Source organism: Piliocolobus tephrosceles, chromosome Y (assembly GCF_002776525.5).
Source record: "Piliocolobus tephrosceles isolate RC106 chromosome Y, ASM277652v3, whole genome shotgun sequence".
NCBI lineage: Eukaryota > Metazoa > Chordata > Mammalia > Primates > Cercopithecidae > Piliocolobus > Piliocolobus tephrosceles.
The window spans coordinates 13,695,425-13,722,260 of NC_045456.1; the positions used below are offsets into that span (position 1 = coordinate 13,695,425).

Consider the following 26,836-nt stretch of genomic DNA (forward strand, 5'->3'; position numbering starts at 1 on the left):
GAGGAGAGGCAAAGGGCAAGTTTCAAAAGACCTGTCTGCTGCAGGCATAAAGAAACAGAGCAGCAGCCCAAATTAAACCATGCCCTGTCACTTCCCACATCTGGCAGGAAAAACATGCAAGGACACATGGCAAGGTACGACCTCTCCAGCAGAAATAAAATCTGGATGAGGCTGACTTCTTGCAACCCATCTGGAAATGTTTGGGCTGTGCTGAACACCAGGCAAACATGTCTGTGCCTAAGAATTGTGGGGTTTAATAATAAAATTTCAAAACAATGCAACAATGCAAACAATCTCATCTTCATTTCAGAGCTATATATGAATCTAGAAGAAACTGGAATACATTGGAAAGTTCAATTTCTTTCTTTGTTCCCATGTTCTAGGTGTGAACATTTGGGACCTGCTTCAGCTAGGTCGAGAGAGGCACATCTGTCTGTCTGTCTGTACTGGAAGCCAAAGCACTAGGATTCCTTCAACAATCGATTGTTCTTAAGTCCCCGTGAGACAGACAAGACGGCTCTGCCTTTAAAACCGTATGACTTGTCTACCTTGCCATGGGCCAGAAATGAGCCATCTGCAAGGAGTATCTTTAGTAGTTAGGTTTACTTGAAGGAACAGACTTCCTGCCTAAGGCTAAACACAGATGTACTGAGTTTCAGTGCACCTTCTTCTACATCCATGCCAAACAGCTGATCCACCGGTTGGAGCCTCGCTCCAGTGACTGCTGTTGTTCCAATTTTGGGTATTAAAGGAAAAACAATTTCCAGAAAGGCTTTTCTTTGAAATATCATTTCAGTGAAATTAAATACACGGAAGTAAAGCAAGGTCATGGTTAAAGTTTGCAAAAAAATAACTTTCCCAAGTTTTTTGTAAAGAGAACTAACAGCAGCTTAAAATTAGAGAGGATTTTTTTTTCTGTGAGTCAACTATATTCTTCAGTGATTCTTATTTCTGAGGGGTAATGAATTTTATGGCCTATATAAAATCTCTCCCGAATGCCTTTAAAAGCCTTAAAATATATGTCCCCGTGTCCTGATAGTGAAGAAAGCAAATGTTCAATCAAGCATGCAGGTTTCTTATTTATTATGTGATTCCCAAATTCTATTCCCTGAGCAGGTCTAATGTAGACAGACATAAAATATGAATCATTTTTCCCTTATGATTTTTGCCCTAACACTTTTCTGTTACAACCCAGGCACCATTAAACCATGAACGAAAACCTGCATTTATGCCGCAGAAACTATTTAGACTCTCACAATTCACATGAAAATCTTAAATACGATTTGCATTTTTATAGGAAAACAATGCATTTTTAATAATAAAAAGTTCTGAGGCATATCAAGAATAATCCCCAATTATTTGAATTTATACCAAAAATCTGCAGTCTACAATATCATTTCTCATGTTCCTAAAATCCTGCTGCTTTCTGGAATAGCAAGCAGAAGTCCGGACATCCCACGGTGATGAGTCGTGAGGGATCCCAATGGCACATTCCAGGACGCAGTGTCAGCTTAGAGCCTCATACCTCCAGATTGCAATTATGGCTACAGGTTTGATGCTTCTTACATTTTCTCTTAGTTTTCTTGTTGTAAATACCCATTTAAATAAAAAGCAAAGGTTAAAGAAAACATCAGCTGAGATGTAAGTCAGATGGACAATAAATCACTTCAGCTGATTGAACTAAACCAGCATCCATTCTACTCAACTCTTTATGTCAGAAGTTTGAGAAGTCTAAATCTAGAATATCTGGGATAAGAAAGGTCTACTAATAGACCAATATCTCACCCCGTCCTCAGATTCCCAGCCCTGACATCTTCTCCCTTTCCAACAGACAGATCTTCAGAGAGTAATTTCATCAAATAAAAAGCAGCGAGTCTACAGGCTTCTTCACGTTGACCAGATTAGGGAAGACAGAGCCGTAGTGGCAAAGATGCTTTTCCTTATTTCTCACAACTGTGCCCCACCCCTAAAACCCAGATACGAAGTCATTTGAGAAATGAAGAAAAAAATCCAAGTGATTGATCAAATTCAACTGGAATTATAACACTACACTGATCCCCGACAACGGATGAACAGCAGGACTGATCCTGGCAATAAGAACTAAGAGGCAGAGAAACTGGATGGACCGAATGTTTTGTTCCTATCTGGACTGAGAGTGTTTCTATGGTAACAGCTACAGTTTGTGCACAGTTCTGGAACAAGTGCTCTTAAGTTAAAAATAAGGAGCCATCTGCGTCATCGGGATTGCTCTTCTTGCTCAAGCAAGAAGACTTGCTCTTTCAACTTCACTTTTAAAATTTCTGAAATTTTTAAATCAGTAATGTGAATATTCCTATCATTAGGTCTGCCTCGGGAATCTGAAGAGGCATTCCTGAGGCAAGGTGCAAGCAGTCCTTTTGGTACACCTCACGGGACCCACAGTTAAGAACACAAAACTGGTCATCATGACAGTGGTCGTTTGGCCAGAGAATTCTCTAGAAATCATACCACCCACTCAGAATTATGAGTTCCATTTCCACAAACTTCCTTTAAATCCGAATATATATGAAATCCAGCTGGGCGGGGTGGCTCACACCTGTAATACCAGTACTTTTGGAGGCTGAGGCAGGTGGATCACTTGAGGTCAGGAGTTCGAGACCAGCCTTGGCCAACATGGTGAAATCCTGTCTCTACTAAAAATACAAAAATTAGCCTGGCGTGGTGGCACGTGCCTGTAATCCCAGCTACTCAGGAGGCTGAGGCACAAGAATTGCCAGAACCCAGGAGGTGGAAGTTGTAGTGAGTCGAGAATGCGCCACTGCACTCCAGCCTGGGTGACAGAGCGAGATCCTGTCTCAAATAAAAAAAAGAAAAAGGAAAAAAAATCTGAATATATATATGAAATCCCTCATTGTCCAGAATTCGGCAGTTTTGACAATTTCCCACATCTTAAAAACAATCTCAAATATATATGTGCAAGGAAAGACCTCCAAAATGCCTAAGGCATAAACTTCTCCACCATTCAGAAGTGGCAAAGCACAGGAGGTTCTGCAGAGGATACACATGATGGTTCACTTTGTGTGTCAACTTGCCTGGGCTATCGCTTGCCCAGATAGCTGGTAAAACATTATCTCTGAGTGTGTCTGGGAAGGAATTTCTGGAAGAAATAAGCATGTGAATCAGTGGACTGAGCAAAGAAGGTCCACCCTCACCAATGTGGGTGGGCACCATCCAATTCATTGAGGGACTGAATAGAGTAAAAGGGTGGAGGAAGGGTGAATTCGGTCTCTTCTTGAGCTGGGACATCCACCTTCTGCCCTCAGACACCAAAGCTCCTGGTTCTCAGGCCTTCAGACTCTGGGACTTACACCATGACCACCCACCCACCCACCCACTTCAAACCCCACCCCACCCCCAGTTCTCAGGCCTTCAGACTTGGACTGAATTACACCACTGGCTTTCCTGGGTCTCTGGCTTGCAGATAGTGGGACTTCCTGGCCTCCATAATTGTGTGAGCCAATTCCTATAATAAAACAATCTCTCTCCCTTCTCCTCCCTACCCCCACTGTTGTTGGTTCTGTTTCTCTGCAGAACCCTAATACAGCAGGGAAGCTAAGCTTGCAGGGTGAAATGATTTCAGGAATGAGAGCTGGGAGATTAATGTCCAAGGGCGAAGTAGCAGAACGAAAAGACGACACTGAATAGTGGCACTAATATAACAGAAGTTCACCTGGGCAAGAGAAAAGGGCACATGATGTCCCTTAGGCTCGGAATAAGGGGGCAGGGAAGAACACATTATTTTTTGCAAACACTGCCACTAAGAGCAACGTGTTCTTTTTCATGTTTTGGTGGGTTGATGGGGGTACATGATGCCTTCCTGCTCATGGTACACCACTTCTCTAGGGACAGTCACGGGGATATCAGGGACATTGTGTCCCAGCCTGATCAAGGGGGCCGAGGAAGAGACCATGGACAGGACCTCAAAGCCACCATGCTTTGCCTGTGGTGCTCAGCACCTGGCTTCTGGAATGTTAATGTTTGTTCTACAAGAATGAGTTCTTGCCAGAGAACCACTTGCCACTGCTCTCTCCCCAAGTCTATATCGTTCTACTCATGTGCCTCACTTAGAGGCAGTCCAACAGAACACTCTGAAAATGCCATCGTAATGAAATCGCTGATCTGGTGCTGGGGAGACCTGATTAACATCAACCCTTCCTAGTCTTCCGTCTGTCTACAGGGTTGGGCAGAGGGGAGCCAAGGCTGTCCTGACAACGCTACAAGGTATGTAAAGTCTAGGGCCTTGCCCGGGCTGCTGAGGGTTATGTGACCTACAGCTGAGTAGTTCACACGGCAGGCATGCACTTACTGGTCAAGCCTTAGCTATAGGAACCAATGTGGAATGACTGGAGGCAGAAACAATCACGCCAAGGGGACTGGAAACGTGCACTGCCGCATCAGGGAACCAGAGCCCGGAGGGAGCTGCAAGCAATGACTCAGTGAACTGTAATCTCCGCTGCAGACTCCACCGACAAGGACACTTCATGGATGTTTCTAAGCAGCTTCAAGTCCACTGAAAACACCAAACTCATGGTCAAAACCAAGATCTGCCTTTCAAATGACCTTCCACTTTACCGTGAGCCTCTGGGAAACCCTGTTGAGGGCCATCCTCCTCCTTTAATTCCAGGGAGAGTACCATCTCTGTCACACGTTCCCCAGGCCAGTCCAATTTAAGAAAGGGGATGTGCTGACAGCAGGAATGTAGGACAGCCAGCTTTTTATTTTGCCAAGTAAAGACTTTGGCAAAAACCAATTCACATCAACGATCATCATTAGTTCATTAAGAGAAAGATGTTTTAACAGAAAAAAATATATATATTAAAATATGTATATTAAATACATACTATAAATATAATATGTATTAAATATATATTAAACATATATATTAAATATATTATATATGTATATGTATATATGTATGTATGTATATCTGAGAATGAGAGAGTTCTTTGAATGGAAAACAGCAAGTGGGCTTTAGGAAAACCTGCCGCTGGCCCTCCTTTTGCCCGTGCACTGTGGACCAAAGACACCTCAGGCTGGGCTTGGGAAGCAGAGGCCTGCCTGTCAGTCAATGGCACCACTCCCTTTTCGTTCCTTCACAGCCGCTGGGCCTGTGGAGACAAGTGCCTTCTCAGGTGTACTTCCTCTTCTTGTCTCCTCCAGCCCCAGTCATCCTCTTTTGGACCTTTTACTACACCCCTCTGGCCAGTCTCATCCTCGCCAGGCCTTTGACAGGACTTCCTCAGGCTCAGTCCTAGCATCTCCTCCTTTCTCCCTGTGTTCCATCTCCCAAGGTGAGCCCAGCTGCTCGATGACTTCATCTCTATGCCATCTGGGTTCCTCCAATGGCCCTCTCCACATACCACCATCTGAATGGCTCACACGTAAACTTCCCAACTCAAAGGTCCCAGCATGCCCCGCAATTCTGACCCCTCTTCAGGGCATCGTGACCCCCATGCCGTGGCCGCCTTCTCTGCTCACGCATCCTCCCTTCCAGCCTGGCTGGCCTTTGCTCTACAATTCCAAGCCAGTCCAGCTGCTGCAGACTGACACCTCACCCCCACTCCTGACTCCCATTCTTACCTGAGAAAGCCCATCCCCAATTGATGGGCGACTGAAATCCCAGCACTCCTTCAGGGCCCACCTCCAATGCCACTTTCTCCTACCCCCAAGGAGAGGACTGATTATGGAGTTCAAAGGCTAGTAGCTCTTTTGAATGTCCATGAAGGCCCAGAACTGTGAGTCTGGATCGGTGTGTTGACGTATCACACCTTGAATTTATAGTCCTTGAAAGGGAGAGACAGTTCCCTGCCTACCTTACATCCCTAAAAGCACCCATGTCTTGAAGCCCTTTCCCTTCTCAAGTCAAGGCGAGAGACCCCAAGGCTCACACCTGGATGGAGGTTTCGGGAAGGGACCCAGGAGCAGAGCAGTTGGCCTGGAGCTGACCTGGCCCCAGGACTGCCCTGGCTTGCCCAGTCCCAGGGGCAAAGGCCAAACAGCAAACGTAATTACACGGGACCCTCATTTACTCATTCAATAAATATTCACTGAGTATGTAGCTGCTGGGCTTACAGCAGTGACCTACAATCTCTGTACTCATGAGGGTTATTTACATTTTCACAGGGAGAGACAGGCAGTAAGAAAGTAAACACTGGTTAGGTAATAACATTTGCTCAGCCAATCAGGGGGACAGGGGTGAAGACAGACAGGGTGGTGCGATTTTATTCAGGATGGTCAAGGAAACCTCTCTAACAAGGTGATCAAAAGGAAAGCAGAGGTCATACGAAAATTTGGAGAAAAGCCACCCCATTCCAGGCAGAGAAGACAGAACAGGCCAAGGGCACTGTATGAGTTTGTTCTTTTCTGCCCCAAATTACCAGAGCTTAATGGCTTAAAGCAACACCTATTATTCCCTTACAGTTCTGGAGGGCAGAAGTCGAAAATGGGTCTACAGGGCTGTGTTCCTTCTGGAGGCTCCAGGGGAAAATCTGTTTCTTTGCACCTTCCAGCTTCTAGGAGCTGCCCGTGCTCCTTGGCTCCTGGCCCCACACTATTCTGACCTCCGCTTCCAACCTCACATCTCCTTCTCTGCTGCTGACCGTCCTGTCTCTCTCTTATGGGGACCCTTATGATGACACTGGGCCCACCTGGACCATAAAGGCTCATTTCCCCATCATCTCAGGATCCCTAATCTAATTATGTCCACAAAGTCCCTTTTGCCACGGAAAGCCACATCTTTACAGGCTGTGGAGATCAGGATGCAGACACTTTGAGGGACCCTCATTCTGCCAGCTGCACATGCTAGCTCAGGAGCTGGCTCGGTGGGACTAAGGCCCAGTGGGAGGCCCGAGGGGCTGCTCAGTGCAGGCTTGAACATCAAGGGGCCGACTGGCTGGAGCAGGGTGAGTGGGGAGCGGGCTGATGCCTGTGAGTCAGTAGGCCACCTGCTCGTGTAGGCCCCTTGTTGTCCACACATTGTAGAGATTCAGGAGCAAGACAGGAAGAAGCCCCAGGGCAAGGTTTCTGGACCTCGGCAGTGTGGCCATGCTGGGCCAGGTAAGCCTTTGTTGCGGGGGCCATCCTGTGCACAGCAGGATGTCAAGCGGCTTCCCTGGCCCCTGCCCACTAGATGCCAGCAGCACCTGCCCTAGAGTTGGTGCACCTAAACATGTCTGCAAACACTGCTGGAGGTCTCCTGGAGGGTGAAGACCTTGCTCCCTGTGTGGAGCCCCACTATGCTAGTGGGAAAAGGACAGGTAGCACCTGTGCAGGCCCACCCAGGTGGAGTTTAAAAGACATCTCTGGTTTTTAAATGCTCCAACACAGCCCACAGAGGCATTTCTGAGATGCCGCCACTGTCACTGGAAGGCTGGACCTTCCTCTGTAGCTGCGGTGCATTTCCTAACAAGGTTCTGGCCATCTTGAAATAATATGGTATTTTATTCAAAAGAACTGATGAAGTATCATGCCTGCCCCTTGGATAATTTTCTTAAATACTCAACTTTTCACCCAAATGTATTATCCCAACATTTAGAAGGTTACTCACCGTATACTGGCACCATCTCTAGAAAACAAATAAATCACTTGCTATGTCTGGTAAATGTCACAGCCAAACACATAACAATCATGTTCCTAAGTGTAGCAACAATCTATTTGCTGAGTTTAATCCAGCACAGCAAATTCCAGCACCCACACTCTGCAGTTCCACCAGAAACAGGCAAGAGCAGAGAAATATTCAGAAGAGACAATCGCTCCTCACAAACTCTGGCAGACTAAAGAGAAGAAATGCATGATAAATGAAGAATGCCACCACAGAGACAACCGGTATTGACAAATGAACCTGGCACTGTTCTGTGAGGAAATTCAAAGCCCACCACGAGTCCATCCTAAAAAGCCAAGAGGCACTGGTTAGAAAACCTCCTAGAAAACAGAAGGTCCATGTCCGTTTCACTTGGCCCTGGAGCACTGAATCATATGATGTGCTTTTGTTACTATTTTTACATTTTTTAAAAAGCCAACAAAGTAGCTTTCCAGACATCCATGAATGGTACAGTGTGCTGAGCAGGCCTAACTGTTTAGCTTCAGAAAGAACTCCCTCACTGCCTCACTCCACCCTACATTCTTCTATTCTGCTCTCCCCGCCCCCCATGATAATATTTCATTTGTGACTCAAGAAACTTTTTTTAAAAAGATATGCTCGATACTTTTCGGAAGCACTTATTTGGAAAGAATTTGGTTTTAAGACTCTTTCCAGAAGGTACAAACGAGAGAAAGTATCTAAAAAGAGAATACAAAAGCCAGAGAGGATAAGAATATTGAAAACAGGAGTCCTGCGCAGGTGAGGAGACGTGTGGTGCCCTGAAATACTATACCATGCGAGGGTTTGGAAGCCTCTCAGCTTTGTCCATGCCTGAGGATGAAGACTGGGAGGGAGGAAGGGAAGTGAGGAAAGAGAAACACAAGCACACAAAGTGGGTCAAGCCGCAATTTGCAGGAGGCCAACTGTTTGTGACACAGGACAACATACATGGAATGAAATCAATTAGGTACTGCTCACCTGCTGACCTAATGCTTATTGAATGTCTTATAACCAAGATACATGGCTTTGCCTATTAGCCTATGGAGTTAGAAGCCACACATATAAAAGATCAAGTGGTTTCACTTATGATACCCTCCAGAACTGATGCTCGGTCTACTGGAAGGAGGGAAGGGAAGGAAGGGTAGAGGTTCTGAACTACCAGGGATGATGTAGTCAAAAAAGTTTCTATTCTTAGGGAATCACGCCTGTATCACTGTTTACAATATTGCAAATTTCACATTTCAAAGGCACTTGAAATGTTGTCATATGTATGTATTCAGCTACATGTAAATGAAGATCCTTGACTTGATATTCTATCAAACGCTGTTCTCCGATCAGACGTGGACAATCACACACAGGAACTCTACCACGCCTCCTTCCACAGGAGAAAGTAAGCAAGCAGAAGGCGAGGTTGGATAAAAGCGCTTCTTACCTCTTTCTGGCTTCTTCATACTGCCAATTAAGTCTGACTCGGTCTACAAGTCTTGTTTTATCATCAAAGACGAACTTCCCGGAACAGAAGAGAGAGAGAAAAAAGAAAGGAAATGCATATTAAAAACATATTTCCAAAATAGCAACTTCACTTAAACTTTCGGCAGCAATGAGAAATACTCTTAATCTCTTTCACTTTCAATCTGTGCAAGGTCTGGAAGGAAACACCGAATAACCCTTTGCGGCCGCCCCTGGCTGCGGAGCGGGGAGGGGGAAGGGAAGACTCTTGCTTGCCAAAACTGGTAGGGTTTTTTGTTTTTTTACAGCAGCAGCGTATCTATCTATTCTGTAATTCCAAACAACAACCACAATTTAGGTTTTAAAAGAAGTAGGAAATTACTTAGAAAAAGTTGACACAAAGGCAAAAACCAGTCATGCCATTTTGTGCAGTCCATTCTCTAATTCCTCAGTAAACATAAAATAACGATGTTCTACTCAGAAGCCCCACGGTCTGAGGCAGCTGGACTCGCTGTGTGAGGTATGGGCTGGTGGACGCCTTCTGATCCCACAAGGCGTGTTAAAGAATCAAGGGCAAAAGGAAAGCAAGCAAGGTCTCAAAAAGCCACAACTCAGGGAGTACCAGTATAGAGTTAGCCTCTAAATGCAGTGCTCCATGACAAGTAGATGTACTTAAATATTTTCGTACCAGTTACATTGACGGCAACAAAATCCTATGCAAAACAAAAAAAAAAGACATGTACAGGAAGTAACTGTAGTACATTTTGGTTAATTCCTCATTCCTGCAAATATTCATACAACTCCAGTTTCAATAAATCAGCTCCATCTGTTGATCTGACCTTACTAGACCACATATTATGATCACCAAGTCTTTGTTTTTGAAATAACTTCCCATCAACAAGTATCTGAAAATATTCAACTTGAATGATTAGCAATGAATTTATCGATATGAGTTTGATCTATGTTGATGAAAAATTTCTTTGCAAATTTATTACCTTGAATGGCAAGATGAAAAAGTGCCTTACAAGGGACTGAGCATTCTCCAACCAGAATGACAATTGTTCATGGTTTCTTTATTTGAGACAGGGTCTCACACTATTGCCAGACTAGAGTGCAGAGGCGCAATCACAGCTCACTGCAGCCTCAACCCCTTGGGCTCAAGCGATCCTCCTGCCTCAGCCTCCCAAGTGGCTGGGACTACAGGCATGAGCCACCACACCTGCCTAATTTTTGGTTTGTAGAGATGGGGTTTCACCATGTTGCCCAGGCTGGTCTTCAACTCACGGGCTCAAGCAATCTGGCCAACTATGGCCACCTCAGCCTCCCAAAGTGCTAGGATTACCAGCACGAGCCACTGTGCCTGGCCACAATTATACATGTTTAAATGGCCTCATCCAATGCTCCTCTCCAGCTTCCTCAGTGTAAATGTATTTAAGTGGCGTGCCACAGCTCCAAAAACTGTCCACAGTGGAGATGACTACTTGCCATTTCAGTCCCCTCTTTATTAGTGACCCCACAACCAACTCTTCATCAGGATCAATAAACATCATCTCTTAAACCTCTTCGCAAAGCTGTATGCACCTCGCTCTAAGCTTTGTTTCTGTACTCTTCTTCGAGAATTAAATAGACATTTTAGTGAAAAGAAAGGACAGCCAAATGGATCCAAGAGACTCCTGCTTCAGAGTTCCTATGCAGCCCTACAGCGTGTGCAACCCTGTGGCTGCAAATCTCCAGTCTCAAAAAGCACGTCTGATATACAGCAATACCCACCCCACAAAACAGACTCAACACAAGCTCAAAGTGAGGTAGGCAGACTTCTAAGATGGCCCCCAATGACCTCCACTCCTGGGATTCTCCCCGTGTGAAATTCCCTCCCCTTGAGGATAAACTGGGTCTACAACTTGACTATAACCAATAGAACACAGCAAAGGTGATGGGAAGTCATTTCTGTGAATAGGTTACAAAAGACTGTGACTTCCACCTTGCTAGCGGACTCTCTCAGCTGGCACACTTTGATGAAGCAGACTGCCGTGCTGGAGCGGCCCATGTGGCAAGGAACTGAAGCCCTCAGTCCAGCAACTTGTGAGGAACTGAATCCTGCCAACAATTGCATGAGCTTAACAGTGGCTCCTCCCCCAGGTGAGATTTTGGATGAGACCACAGCCCTGGCTGACACCTTGATTGCAGGTTCCTGAGAAGCCCTGGAGCAGAAGACCCAGCCCAGTCTCCTGGACCACATCAAGCATGAGATAATAAAGGAGTGTTGTTTTAAGAGGCTAGGTTTTGGGGAAATCTGTTTTGCAGCAATGGTTAGCTAATACAGTCATAGCCTTTTGATCTATTTTTCTATAATAACATGATGTGGTTTCTTAGAAAGTACAGGGGTTTAGGGATGAGAAATGTTTCAAACCCAGACCTGCCTCTCCTCAGCTACAAGACCTTAGGTAACCTGGTATCTCGGTCTCCTGCACATCACACAGGATGGGAACAACTACTTAAACTGAGATAACAGCTACAAAACTGCTGACCCAGGGTCGGCCCCAGTAAACTGCAGGGGCTCATCAACAATGAACAGCGACTGCTCAAGTAGCATAACCAGCCACCACTCCTCAACTGACATTTTTAGAAGGGTTGACCTAAATCACTGGGGAACCTTCTATCTTCACTGTTTCTCTCAAACTAAATTCTAATTCTAACCTTACAATAAGCAGCAATGAATTATTCACGAATTCATTGAGTCCTGTACTTGTTTCCTTCCCTCACTCCAAAATCTTTAGGCAAAAATGCCAAACATTTTTGAATTACAGATTCTCCTCTGTGTGTTACAGATGGTGACCATATTCTTTCATCCAAAGAAGATGCCTAGCCAAAAATGGCCAAGTGTACGTTTGGAACAACACGGGCAAATTTGAAAATAGGACTGTTTCAGGACACCCAAGACATAAAGGGCCATGATTTCCTATATTATACTCCCCTCAAAGAGGCACTAGTTGCCAAGATTTCAAAATATTAATTAGCTAATTATTTAAAACTCAGAGTTCTCCATCAATTATTTTTTCTCCTTTTGTTGCTTTCCTTTTATTTATTTTATTTCGGTGTGTGTGGGGGGGGTGGCACTGTGCATTCCATTGATACCTCATCTTTATTAATAATCCTTAAAAAAAGAAGCTCTTTAAACTGCTTTTCCATTTGGTAACAAATTAATGTCAAGCTTCACTCAATGATATTAGAATAGTAGTGTCTTTGAATATCCACCACCCTGTTTCAAATGGTGATCTTCCCAACTCTGTTTCTGTGGCTAACTCAAGGCTTCACTAATTAACAAAAGAGGCATTATGACAGGCTTCCAAGTCTCAAACAAAATGACTTTTAATTCAGTTCAATTTCCTGACATTCTTTCAGAAGAGTAAGAAACAGCAATAAAGTAATACCCAAGGTGGCACAGCTACAAAGCCTTTGGAAATCAGTGGTCTAAGGCAGGAATCAGTAACTATGGCCTTGGGGCCAAATTCAGCCAACTGGCTGTTCTGTAAGTGAACGTTTGAGCAGCTCGAGGCCCTAACCTTACATGCTTGCAAGGCATCTCTGTCATGGCTGCATGTACACTGCAATGACAGGGTGGGGCAGTTCCAGCAGAACTACCTGCAAAGCCTAAAATAGTGACTATATTTACTATCTAGCCCTTCACAGAAAAGGTGTGGGGACCCATGCTCTAAAAAGTCATATGTCTGTCAAAAGAACACTGAAACTCAACTCTCACAAGGAGTCTGTCATTTATAAGAGTCCAAATCATAAAGGCAGCAGTAATAAGCAATTCAATTGTATCACACAGCTGGATGTGAGACACAATACTTTTTCTTCAAACTTAATGGCACAAAAGTGAAGGCATTTCTTAAGTGAACATGGAAAATTACACCAAAGCAGTGATGGCAACACTGAAGCAGCCCTTCCCTCTCCCAGTGCATTTCTCCCCCGGGCGCGCATATACCTCCCCGATTATATCGGTCTGGGAGCCGGCATCGCAGAACTGCTGGGGTAGACCAGCATCGCCAGGCACGCCTGCATGGTGAGGGAAGTCCACTAGAGAGTCGGTAACGGAGCAGCTGTTCTTGAAGCTATCAGTCAGCTTGGCCAGGCTCTGGAACAGAATGAGACAAGCTCTTTGAACGGAGATGGCGATGTGTCTCTTTCCTCCAGAAGTGGTCCTCTCATTTGTTTTAGGTCTGCTGCTTTATTTATTACTGAACAGTTGCCCCACCTGACCCCCATGCTCATTAGATTTCACATAAATGCCCTTCATCACAGGCACCTCTAATAAAATTCTTAGTCATTTAAATCACATTGTAACTAAGTTCCCCTGGCAGCATGTGAATAAAATAGAGGACAATTATGGTACCATTTTTACTGGTTCTTAAACCTTCGTGTTTCCTAAAGAAAAAAATAAGTATTTCTATCAAAAATGTAAATGAGTCTGACAGAGATGAATGCTGCCTCGAGATTGTTACAGAGGAAACACAGGGAAGGGGAAACAGCTCCCAGACAATTTTTTTGCTTTTTTTTTTTTTTTTTTTTTTTCAGTTCTTTGAGTTGCTGTTTTAGCTTACGTATTTTCATAAACCTCATTTTTCAGTCATAATTGTACATGGTCAAAAGCAATCTCATATGTATGTTGGTTTGCCAAAAATTAAAGTATGCATTCTGGCACATGAAATCTCCCTGTGTGACAGTTTTAAGCAGAAATCAGAAAATCTGAAGTTTTTTTTTTTTGTTTGTTTGTTTTTTAGAGAGGGTCTCACTCTGTCACTCAGGCTGGAGGGCAGTGGCACAATCATAGCTCACTGTAGCCTTGACCTCCTGGGCGCAAGTGATCCTCCCACCTCAGCTTCCTGAGTACTTGGGACTACAGGCACGCCACCACACCCAGCTAAACTTTTGTTTGTTTCTTTGTTTTTGTAGAGACCAGGTCTCACTATGTTGCCTGGCCTTTTCTCGAAGTTCTGGGCTCAAGCAATTCTCCTGCCTCAGCCTCCCAAAGTGCTGGCATTATAAGCATGAGCCACTGCATCCAGCCAAAAATCAGATTTTTGACCATTTCTTTTAGACTTCTGAATATATTCACTTTCAGCCAATTTTACTAGACACCAGAATCAAAAATGCCCAAGTGCAGTAGAACTCACAAAACTGGCTCGAGATTGAGACGAAGCCTTCTTGGGAGGGGTCAATATTGTTGAGTTCACATAAGAAAGGTAAAAACAACTTATTTAACCTGGACAGACGAGGACTCTGCCCGTGCCTCTTCCTGGAGCTTCTCAGAGTTTGAGGCTATGGAGACATCAAAGAAGGCGCTCGGGCCTGAAGCTTCTTCCAGCAATTCTATCTCTTGCCTCCATGGTGGGAACTCAAGCAAAGCAAATGAGTGGTTGGCCCTGGTGCTGCACAGGGTGGCCTCAGAGAGGCTGGGGCAGGCAGCCCTACTTGGCCTCATGGCGTAAAGCCTCTGTGTCTCCACCATGGAACACCACGTGGTTCAGCCTGGGATGTCGGTGATGGGTAACAAACATGGGGCATCTTGTTTGATGTCAGCTGAGCAGACATCTCAGTAAATGGTAGCTGTTCTCAGTGCTACCTGTGTGCCAAAAAAAAAAAAAAAAAAAAAAAAAAAACAATTTACCATTTACTTATCACAACCTGGAGAGGTCAGCTGAAAATACAGATTCCTGGGCCCTGCCTCCAGAGATTCTAATTCAGTGAGTCTAGGGTGGGGCCTGGTAATCTGCATCTTAATAAGCACCGTGAGGACTCTCCGAAAGTCCCTCATGCCTTGACCTTAGAAAGCACTGCCCAGGCAGGGTAGTTTTTTGTGCATCTGTCTCATTTTGCCTATGAGTTTGAGCTTTGCTTCTTCTGTCCTGTGGGTCTTATACTCTACAGAATCTAGACACATGCCAGCAGGCAGCAGGTGCTCACTTAGGGTAGCAGATGAAAAATAAAAACCGTAACTGAAAGCACTGAATGCATTCCAGCACTTTACGTCATGAGGTCAAGCAGTGCTCCCTGCCTTGGCCTCTCTGAGGCCACCATGTGCAGCACTAGGGCCAGTCACTCAGATGTCTTGCTTGAGTTCCCCACCACGGAGGCAGATTTTTGTATTCGCAAAAATTCAACTTTTTCTAAAAATAACAGAAACTACAAGAGCTCAAGGGGAAAACAACATAAAGCAATATAAAGCTACAATGATCCCAGCTACATATAATACAAACACACCCACAGAGTAAAATACTACGCAACCATCTCAAGGAAAGCAGCAGCTCTTTGTGTACAGATATGGGGAAAGGTAGGGGATATTGCTGTTAAGTGAGGAAGCTAGTGTGGAACAGTACCACAGTCCTGGCTTTGCGTGAGGGCAGCTAAACACGTATTCTCATTTTTGTGTGCCCGCATGAATGTTGGAAGGGTAGGCAAGAAGCTAATAAAGTTAGGTAGGGGCAGTAGGAGGATGGGGCAATAGCGAGACTTCTTATCATAGACCTTTGGAATTATCTTGATTATTGAACAATATAAATGTATCACCCATTGCTGTGGGTTGAATTATGTTCCCCCAGGAGACGTTCAAGTCCTAACCCCAGGAACCTGTGAGTGTGACCTTATTTGGAAATAGTCTTTACAGATGTAATCTAGTTAAGATCGGGTCATACTGGATTAGGGTTGGCCATCATCCATATCCGTAGGTTCCACATCTCCAGATTTAACCCACCACAGATAGAAAATATTCGGAGGAAAAAAAACAACAAAAAAGTAACACAAAGAAAAAACCAATGCAGTCTAACATCAATTTACATAGCATTTACACTGTAGGAGGTATTATAACTAATCTAGAGATGATTTACAGTATATGGGAGGCGCCAAGCACAGTGGCTCATGCCTGTAATCCCAGCACTTTGGGAGGCCAAGATGGGAGGATCGCTCAAGGCCAGGAGTTTGAGACCGGCCTGGCCAACATGGCGAGACCCTGTCTCTACTAAAAATATAAAAATTAGCCGGGCAAGATGGTGCACACCTGTGGTCCCAGCTACTCTAGAGGCTGAGGTGAGAGGATGGCTTGAGCCTGGGAGGTCAAGGCTACAGTGAGCCCAGTGAGCCATTTTTGTGCCATCGTACTCAAGCCTAGGTGACAGAGATCCTGTCTCCAAAAAAAAAAAATTATACAGGAGGATTGTGCAGGTTATATGCAAATACTACACCATTTTATATAAGGGACTTGAGCATTCAAAGACTTTGGTATCCTGAGGGATGGGGGTGTGTCTTGGAACCAATCTCCCAAGGATACAAAGGGATGACTCTATACGTACTTAAATACAGTGGGGGGTGCGTATGTGTGTATGCATGTGTGTGTGTATTATATATACATACATGTTATATATATAATAACTATATAACATGTAATGCATAAGTATATTAAAAACATCTTAAAATAAAACACATGAGCAGGCAGGCAGCTTACATGCATCAGGTCCCGCCTCTCCTTCTCGCCTGTGCAAATAGCCTTCTTGATGGTCCGGAGCTCACTCATGATAGCTTGCGCCTCATCCAGTTTGTAGCTGGTGTGAGTACTTGACATCTTACGATCAATCCTTGTTAAAACAAAAAAATCAATGTTATTTCACGTGAGATCCTAGCATTCCATTAAACATACAACTATGAAAACCCGAAAGCTTCACAGAAAGGTAGAAACAGTTAAAAGTAATGTTTTGGCAAAGAAAAAGAAAGACCCCAAGGAAGCATCCCTCCTTCTGGTCGATGCAACACCCTTTGCTCAAGAGCACCCTGGGCAGGTGAAGATGTCCAAGTTGGGAGGCCCACATCCTCCGTTAATGATCACGCAACAAGATTGCTTGCTTGAGTCATTTCCCGAGACTGTAAACTCCTCTGAGAAGAGGACATGTTTTGTTTATCCCCAAGTTAGTGGTCAAAATCTTTGTTAAATAAACATATGAATGAGATCTGTGTACAGGGAGAACATATGGGACGCAGCAAGAAGTTGTGAGCTTTCGATAATGGTGCTTTGTACAAAAGCTGAAAACTCTTCTGTCTCCTATAACTCTGATTTCATTCTGGTTCTAATTTATTACTCACTCTTTCTCCTACCAAGTCCTCAATTCTTTCCTTCAATCCAAACACCCATCCAGGGAAAATGGCAACGTCCCTCCCTCCCTCCTTCCTCCCGTTCCTCCCACCATTCCTCCAAGCGTCCATCCTCCCAGCCAGCTCCTGTGCACACCAGGCCTGGGTCTGGGGTTGGACGCAGAGCACAGAACAAAACAAGACTTGGTTCTGCCTTCAAAGGGAGGTGGCCTCTGAAGCATGTCCTTTGTCACGTCCCCTACACCTGAGGCTCCAGCCTGGAAAGCCCTAAGGCTAAGGAACTTGAGAAACTTTGGTCCAGAGTGGAATGAATTCCTTCTCTGGAAAGCAACTAGCTTCTTTCAGGTTCCAAGCCTCCCAGTTCACAGGTTCTGGTTCTAACATTTCCCTCCATGTTATCCTAAAAACCTGGATCATTAACTGCCAGCCCCAACTCGCTTGCTTACCACTCACAGGAACCCCTGGCATGCTGGTGGGTGCGAGTGGCACCCAGCTCTGCCACTCACTGGCTGTGGGACCTGGGTGAGTCACTTTCCTTCTTTCCACCTGCTTCCTCCTGTCTCAAATGGGGACACTAAAAATACTTCTCCCATGGGATGGGCATGAAATTTAATTAGAAAATGCAAGGAAAGGGCTTGCTTGGCAGGAGGCCTGGCATATGGTGTTTGCGGTGATTGTTATTATCAGGATAACACAGAATCTCCTTACTCGTGGGAGAAAAAGTAAGTAACTTGCCAACTCTGGTATTTTATTATCATCAACAAATTCCTTGCCAAATATGTCACAACTCAAGCAAAACTCGGCACCGGAGTCAACCTGAGCTATCAGCATCCACGGCCTAGGAGGAGGGCAAACAACACAAGCAGGAAGCCATTGCCTCCCTTTGAATAGGGCTCTGGGGCTCAGCAGCATTGCTGTGATTGCCACCAGCTACAAATAAAATATTTATAAACACTAGTCCTGAGTCCTGCCCCGAGGAGAGCAGATAGAGGCACACCATGCGTGATGAACAGTGACACTCCTAAATGCTAACGTGGCCTGACCCTGCAGGCACTTCCATAATGGCTATTACAGACTTGTAGGTTTCTCAAACACACATTGCCTTGTCTGTTCCTACCAAGCACAAGTCTTTATTTATACATCTTTATTAAAAGGTACATATATCTTTAACTATAGAGTGCTCCATGCCAAAAGTTAAAGTAAGTGAGCATGAAATAAAGTTTGAGCTGTAGGCATATTTTTTCTTTTTATTCTGCTCTCATTAAATCCCTTCTTTCACAAAATAGTTCATTCAAATGATTGAGGTGGTAGAACAGTCTATGTCACCTGAGAGTCCCCGTGAGATTTGGCAATAAAATAGAAAAAGTTCCTAGCACAGTACCAGCATGCCACTTGGTGGCTACTAAAATGTGGGAGCCAATATCAAGAATGGTGACAGTAGGCATATAAACCCATTGTATATTTTCAAAACTCTTTTGTTTGTCCCTCAAAACCAGCCCCACTTCCACCAAAACAGCTGGCCTTCTCACTCACTGCTGGTAACTCACTGGGGATATTCACGGAAGGGCTACCTTATACTTTCTTAGCTGTGACAGCTTCCCAACAAAAAAATCAATGTAGTTCACTGAAATTTGCACAGGGGGCGCTGTGTAGCTGAATGCTATGAAGGGAAGGACTAGAACCAGAAGTCTGCAGATAGAATGTGGCCCCAAAACCCAGTTGGTCATCAGAACAAATATAGACTCCGGGAGTCCCTGCTGAAGGTGAACCCCTACAGGTGGAACTAGGAGATTCAATGATCCATCAACCAGGTCCTAGAACAACCAGGTTGGAGGAGCCTCTTATCACTCTCTACTTCAGGAGCTCAGGCTGGGGGTAAGGTCCCTTGGAGAGAGCCATTGTCTTTGAGGGATCTCAGAAACACCAAGACACATGATGTAGGAAACGTAAAACAGAAGCAAAGCCCATGTGTTTTTCTATTTCAGATGTTGTGTGGGGAACCAGGAGTCTTGAATGCAAGACAGAAATAAAAGGCCATACATCTCAAAGCACTGAGTCTTATTTTAAAGCAGTTCACCTATTAGGTGACAGGGTCTTGCTGCATGCTTGTCGCCTCACTTAACCCCCCCCCCTCCACTTATGAGAGAAGCATAACCTCCTCGGATTTGATGATGATGAAGTTGAAGCTCAGAGCAATTAACTAAATGGCCCAGATAACAAGCGAATATCTGGCAGAGCCAGATTCAAACCCACAGGCTGACTCCAAAGCCTGCCCAGGATCACGGGGTGTGGTGCTGCCCCTTCCTACTGAACATGACATCTACCACTCTCAGAGTGGGCAAGGCAGGTCCAGATTTAAAAAAAAAAAAAAAAAAAAAAAAACAAGGGCAAGCTATGTTTCAGAGAACTCCAACCACCTCCATTTTTTCAACTGTGATCCATTTTCATCCAACAAAAACGTCAAAGGACAGTAAACGTCTTCTTTCACTTCTGCAAAATTCATTTATGTGAGAGCACACTCTCTCTAAAACTTCCCTATAAAACTTTGGTCCAATGTAGATGGTGTGCTCAATGATTTGGTCTTTTTAAAAAATATCTATGTATTCCAGTTCATTTAAAAAATCATTAAGATCTGTGACTGCCAAAGAACTGCCTTACTCTGGTCTTAATTTTAATTAAGAGTGCAAGACAGTGTCTTTACCATACATCACAAATAAAATGATAGAAAAGTGGTAACTGCTCAAGGAGAATAAACAAGGACATAAGTTACTATGTAGTATGAAATCAGAATTCAGTGCACAGACTCACAGTCTTCACTTTTGCACCCTCTACATTTTGCATTCAGCTTCAGGGATGTTAAGTGATTTGCTGAGGGTCACACAGCCAGTAACAGGCAGAGTGAAGTTCAAGGCCAAGGCCCCTCACACCAGGACTTGTCTGCTCCATCACCAGGTTCGCAATATATTCAAAGTCAAGGCCTCTAAATGCCCATTGTGTCAAACCTGAAGGCCACCCATATAACCAGTCAAATGTCATCCCAAAGTAAACTGGTGCACTTTATGGTGTGCTCTTGAAAGAAACAGGTTGGAGAGAAAAGAAGAAGATACAGCTTCAGAGGAGGAACCCAGTACAATGGAAAAGACATTTTAGAGATATTTGTTGTCAACCTCTACCTCCTGCCACCCTAAAATTTCCATATTGGTTGTTCAACTTAAGATGTCAAGAGAATTGCACTAGTAAAAATAAGAGTAAAACCACATAACTTCTTAACCCCACATCTTGAAGGAAAGAGCTGCCAGCCCTCTAAAGATATTCTGTGTTAATACCACAGATTACAACCCAAAAGAATGGAAAGGTTTGTTACAACTTCTACATTTTCTATCAGCAGCTCTGGCAGAGGGCCTTGGGTGAACCTCAGAAAGCTTCCGGCGGCTTTCTATCAACAGCGAGACCTGTGTGGAACACCAGACCTGTCCCACAACCAGGAACAATGCTCTTTTTGTTTCCAGCCCATTTCTGTACGTTTCGCTGTTATCTGAGTATTGCCGGGGTTTTCGCATGGCCTGTACCGTAGGTGCTACACTAATGGGAGATCGTTACTTTAAGCCTGTTCTAAGTGAACAATCCCACCCTTTCTTGAGACTACTAAATCCCTTCAGACAGAAAATGCTAATTCTAATGTGTAGTAATGCTTCATTCTGGTATTGCATGCTTAGAAGGATGTAGTGGCTCGTATTTAAGGACACAAATGGGTTTCACCCCATTTGGGAAGTTAATCAAGAAATCAAAAGTCTTGAAGCAGAGACTTGCCTAGTGGCTAAGAATGTACCTCATGGAAACTAGTTAGTGGAACATTTGGTGAGCATCCCTTTCTGTGATTTGAAGAGCGGTGATAATAGGACTTCTTAAAACCCAGGCCAGAAGAATATCACACAAAATGCAGAAGAGAATGCCGTGCTAGAGGACAGTTAGCAAGAAGGTGACTGGGCAACGTCTGGAGGCCTCCCTGAGTTCCTCTAGCCCAGGGACAAAAGTTTTGGCCAAGGAAAGATGTGCCCTCACTCAGTGTCCCAGTGTCCGAGAAAGAAGGGGACACTGTGATGGCTACTAGCCGGCAGGAACAGCAACTTCAGCCACTCCCCCCAACACCTAGGCAATGTGCATTCACTCCCAAGCCCCACCCTGTGCTGAGAACCGGCTGGGTCCTCAGGATGAAGCAGCAAACAAAGCCAAGTCCTTGTCTTCGTGCAGCACGATTCCAGCCAAGGAGACAGACAATGAAAAGTACATCCTTAGGTCAGGCAGTCACGAATGTTAAAAAAAAAAAAAAAAAAATGAAGCAGAGTTTGGGGACAGAGTGTGACAGAGTAGATTTTTAGATGGATGGTTAAGCCAGGATCTCTCCAGATGTCACTAAGCAAAGGCCCATGGAAGGGAGGGAGCAGGCATGTGAGCATCTGGGGGAAAGAGCATTCCAGGCAGAGGGAGCTCCAAGTACCCATGGTAAAGGCAGGACATCCCTTTCAAAGGTGAAACTAGAGGTAAATGAGGCAGGGCCGACGGCCAGCCTATGTAGAGTCTGGCTTATGTTGTAGGTGAGAGGGAGCCACAGGAGGACCACAAGGAGAGCACTAGTTGTGGAAGAACCCCGTGGCTACTGTGCGAGGATGGAGACTCACATTAGTGCTTGGCCCAGAGCTGTGGTGGTGGAAGCTGTGAGAAGGATCAGAGGCTGGGTGTAGAAACAGCACACCATGGACAAGGTGGCCAGGCAGAGTTCCCCAAAAGCATCTTCTGCCATCAAGCCAGAGCTCAGGGACATTATAGGTATCATGGCAGGAAAAGGCTCCAATAACAGGAGCAGGAAACTCAGGGAAAGGCAATGTTAAATGAGCTTCCCACCTGCAGGACCACTCAGAATCTAACATAAGGGGCCAGGTGCAGTGGCTCACACCTGCAATCCCAGCACTGTGGGAGGCCGAGGCGGGCAGATGGCTTGAGCCCAGAAGTTCGAGACCAGCCTGGGCAACATGGAGAAACCCTGTCTCTACTTTAAAAAATACAAAAATTAGCTGGGCATGGTGGTGTACACCTGTAGTCCTAGCTACTCAGGAGGCTGAAGCATGAGAATCGTTTGAACCTGGGAGGCAGAGGTTGCAGTGAGCCAAGATCGTGCCACCGCACTCCAGCCTGGGCCACAGAGTGAGACTATGCCTCAAAAAAACAAAAGAAAAGAAAAGAAAAATCGAACACAAGGTGCATTCTAGAGCTCCAGGCAGGAGCTGGAGAGGGGAATTTGCCCACATCTATTGGTGCACTTGGTCCGTTCACGCACATCACCACCCAGTTGGGAAACATTGCGCGTCCTGGTCCTGAGTCTTCCCTTTGCCCCTGGACGCTAGTAGTAAGTTACAGTAAGGTAATTTTTCCAAAACGTTTCAGAAAGTTTAGGGCAACAGAGTCCAGGAGATCTTTCACTGGAAAAGCTCAATTTTTCTGTAAACTTTAATTACTCATTGTAAATGGTGCTCCTATTTTCTGAAGACTTTTATAAAAGGCCTCAAGTGAAATGCAAATTGAAACTACACTGAGATACTATCTCTCACCTATGAGACTGGCAAAAATGCAAATGCTTATCAACACATCCTGTTGGCAAAGCCACAGGAAACGAGAACACTCATATGTTAGTGGTAGGAAGGCAAAACGGTGCAATCCCTCAGCAAAGGAATTTGGCCATATCTAACACAAGCTGAGTATCTCTAAACCAAAAATCCGAAATCCAAAGTGCTTCAAAATCTGAAACTTTTTAAGCGTTGACATGACACTCAAAAAAAATGACCACTAAAGCATTTCAGGTTTCACATTTTTGGATTAGGGATATTGAACCAGTAAGCATAATGCAAATATTCAAAAAAGAAAAAAACTGAAATCCAAAACACTTCTGGTCCTGAGCATTTCAGATAACAAATATTCAACCTATAATACGACAAATACATTCACCCTTTAACTTACCAAGCCCGCTTTCAGGAACTTATCCTGAAAGATACACATCCGCAACTTAGGTAAAAAGCTGACGAGAAATGTTATTAATATAAATCAAAGCACTGGGCTAACAAGGCCAGAACCTACCAATCATCGTCACACCACAAAAAGAAACAAGCAGAGAGCGGTACCTCCTGATGGAAGTAACACCACCACCTAAAAACATTCTTACTAAAAAAAAGAAATCGAACTTGAATCAGATCAAGCCTCTCAAACTATTATACCCATTTGCATAAATAACAAGGGACAGAGGAACATGTTCAATGTCATCATGTGAATTTCAGCAGCAAAACCCAACACTAGGGAAATTCTACAGGACAATTACTTTCTCCAACAAATAAGCTGTCAGGGGAAAAAAAAAAAAGGAGGGAGAGTAGAAAAGAAAAGACGTAAGAGACATCAATCAAAGGCACTCTGTGGCCCAAACTGGACCCAAACACCTGAAGAAATGCAAGAGCTCACTGGACACAAGATGCCTAGTAAGTGGGGTACAGGGATTAGAATTATTTTCAAAAGAAGTCCATAACTTTTGGAGACATATTTATGGATTAAATGGGATTCTGGCATTTGCTTCAATAAGGCCGTGAGAGCTTAGCAGATGGGGCGGGGTCACCACCGAATCAAGACTGGCAATTGTGCAGGTTAAATGGGGTGAGGGGTACAGGAGGGTTTTAGTATACTATTCTCTCTACTTTTATGTTTGATATTTTCCATCATTAAAAGCTTACATGTATACACTTCACATAGATACATATATAACATACACCCATGTACATATTCTATCATCAACCCAGCAAACGTATCTGTGGCCAATTCCTCTCTACAACAATCAACAATATATATAGCTTTAAAGTAAAATACAAAAGGTTCTTTTTTCCTTACTTGGACCCAAGTGTAATGATGAATTTCCTTGCTAGCCAGGAAATTTACCAAGATAAACAAGGCCAGCTTAAAATGTTACAAGCAGCCAAACTCCTGGTGAGGTGCTCTGGAAAAGAATACACTGGATATTCTGGGAAGCAAGAACAGCAGGAAATTTTCTGGAGGAAAATCTTGGGCCACTGCCTTAAAGCAATGTTGGTGATAAAATCAGAGATGCTTCATGTTTAGGTATAACAGCTCACGTGCTATCTGTATGTATAGTCAGGATTTCCCAGTAGAGATGGGGTAATCACATTTTCAATGCTTGAAAAGGCCTTCTAAAATTTTTCAATTAAAAAAATATACATTTGCATGATTCGATCCAAACATAAAAGCCCAATGTCCAATACCAGAAAAAATAATGAGGCTGTTTTCATCTCATAAGCTGTGGAACTCAGAGAAAGGTTACCAGATTATCTTCCACTTACAAAAATATTTTAAGAGTGGCATGGGTGCCTGTGTTTTCTCTTCTTCCTGTGAGGCTCTGTCTGTCCCAGAATAAAGTAAACATGCACAGTGACAATGCAGCGTCAGACAGAGCCAAGGCAACATGCCCATTAAACAATGGCTCTGGGCAGCTCCCTCCTGAAAGCCGACTTGCCCCTGGTCAGGCATGACGTGGGGTGAGCCCCTCAGGACCAAGGCCAGGTCCAGAGCCTTCCCCAGGCCACTCCTTGGCCTCCAGGGGGAGGGCGGGTATTCTCATGAGCTCTGGCAAGCAGAAGGAGCCTCCCCTTGGCTCAGGCAGGCAGGAGGAGCCTCCCCTTGGCAAGTGGCAAGTTTACAATTGCTGTTCCCAAGCGTGGGATCTTGATAATGAAAGCAGAAAGAAAATCCAAACAGCACTGGCCCGCCTCTCTTCCAGGAGCACAACTTGCGCTCCATTTTGGCCGCAGGTGTAAAGTTAAAATTCTTGCTATTCTGGCTCCTGCTTCTCTGTCTAATGCCCCTAGGGAAACAGAGGCTGCCTTTTCCTATTCTTGAAACCACTGCAACTACAAGAGATGAATTCACATCCTAGCCATGCTAAGGAGAAAGGGGTTTTCTCAGTCAGCAGTACATTTTATTTTCTAAATCAGTCCGTCTACAGCTGACACTGCTATATGGCCTTTGTCTTCAAATAAGGAAATGGAGTTCACCAGAACGATGGAGCCACAGCAAAGCAACAGGCGCTGAGCCCAGCAACCCACTACAGAAACCACGGCCATGAGGGAAGTGGCAGACGTGGCTCCCTGCTGATGCTCAGGAATCCTGAGCAAACTCAGACTCTTCCTGAACCCCAGTCACTTTCCTCAGAGCTGCAAATGAGAATGACATTAACTGCAACCTCCAGCACGCACAATGACTAACATTAAAACGACATACTGGGCTGGGCGCGGTGGCTCATGCCTGTAATCCCAGCACTTCGGAGGCCGAGACAGGTGGATCACCTGAGGTCAGGAGTTTGAGACCAGCCTGACCAAAATGGTGAAACCCAGTCTCTACTAAAAATCAAAAATTAGCTGGGCATGGTAGCATGTGCCTGTAATCCCAGCTACTTGGGAGGCTGACACAGAAGAATTGCTTGAACCCAGGAGACGGAAGTTGCAGTGAGCCAAGATCGCATCACTGCACTCCAGCCTGGGTGACAGAGAAAGACTCCCCATCTCAAAAAACAAACAAACAAAAAACAACCTATTGCCCACAGACACGGTATCACAATGAGAGACAGCTACAGTGTGGCCTAATGAAGGTCGGAAATTCACCTCAAATCCAACTAGGTAGTCCTAATAACTTTTGGTGACCTGTCACAAATCAAATGATTTGTTTCTGCTTATTCCTTATCCACTCCCTTAGCCAAAGTGACACAGGATGACACTGCCACAGCACACACAGTTGCATCTGAGGAGGTGTTGGATTATCTGGAGGCTGGCTGGAGCAGGGGGCTAAAAGGACAGAACACACGTCAGTGCATTTGGAAAGCACTCTGGCCTATGCGCTGCATGAATGACAAAACCAGCAGCCAGTTGGCTGGAAAATAAACTTGATTTGCTTAAGATAAAACTAAAGAAGAGGCGGGGCACAGTGGCTCATGCCTGTAATCCCAGCACTCTGGGAGGCCGAGGTGGGCAGATCGCCTGAGGCCAGGAGTTGGAAACCAGCCTGGCCAATGTGGCAAAACCCCATCTCTACTAAAATACAAAAATTAGCCAGGTGTGGTGGCAGGCACCTATAATCCCAGCTACTGGGGAGACTGAGGCACGAGAATCACTTGAACCTGGGAGGGGGAGGTTGCCATCAGCCAAGATCGCACCACTGCACTCCAGCCTGGGACAGAGCAAGACTCTGTCAAAAAAGAAAAAAAAACTAAAGAAGAAGCTTTACTAACACTAACTAGGGCTAATAAAAGGAAGCTCTGAGTGTAGATCCAAAATGCACACAAACACATAGCTGGGTAATGGTAGTAATTACATCTATACCTCACATTCCTTTATTACTTCCCCATAAAGAGCAGTGCTGCAGTCACGTGTGCCACTTCATGTGTCTGCACGCAGGATGAAAGAGGCAACATGCTGCCCACCTGTGTCAGTAACAGTAACCACACAGAGTTGGGCTAATTGTTTCTGGCTGGCCATGTACCAGGTGCTGGTGCTGTCCTCAGTATAACTGAGCACAATGATTGCT

At 44.7% G+C, this 26,836-nt stretch overlaps 1 protein-coding gene across 2 annotated transcripts in view; it reads right to left on the reverse strand.

The window, feature by feature from the left end:
• The window catches only part of WWC3 (WWC family member 3), a 128,996-nt gene that overhangs the window by 36,665 nt on the left and 65,495 nt on the right, over positions 1-26,836 (reverse strand). For both annotated transcript variants that reach the window (XM_026449796.1, XM_023198720.1), the window contains exons 6-8: positions 16,569-16,698; positions 13,056-13,205; positions 9,051-9,124 (exon numbers count right to left, since the gene is read on the reverse strand). In XM_026449796.1, coding sequence (XP_026305581.1) covers positions 9,051-9,124; positions 13,056-13,205; positions 16,569-16,698 — 354 coding nt within the window. The remainder of the gene's footprint in view (positions 1-9,050; positions 9,125-13,055; positions 13,206-16,568; positions 16,699-26,836) is intronic.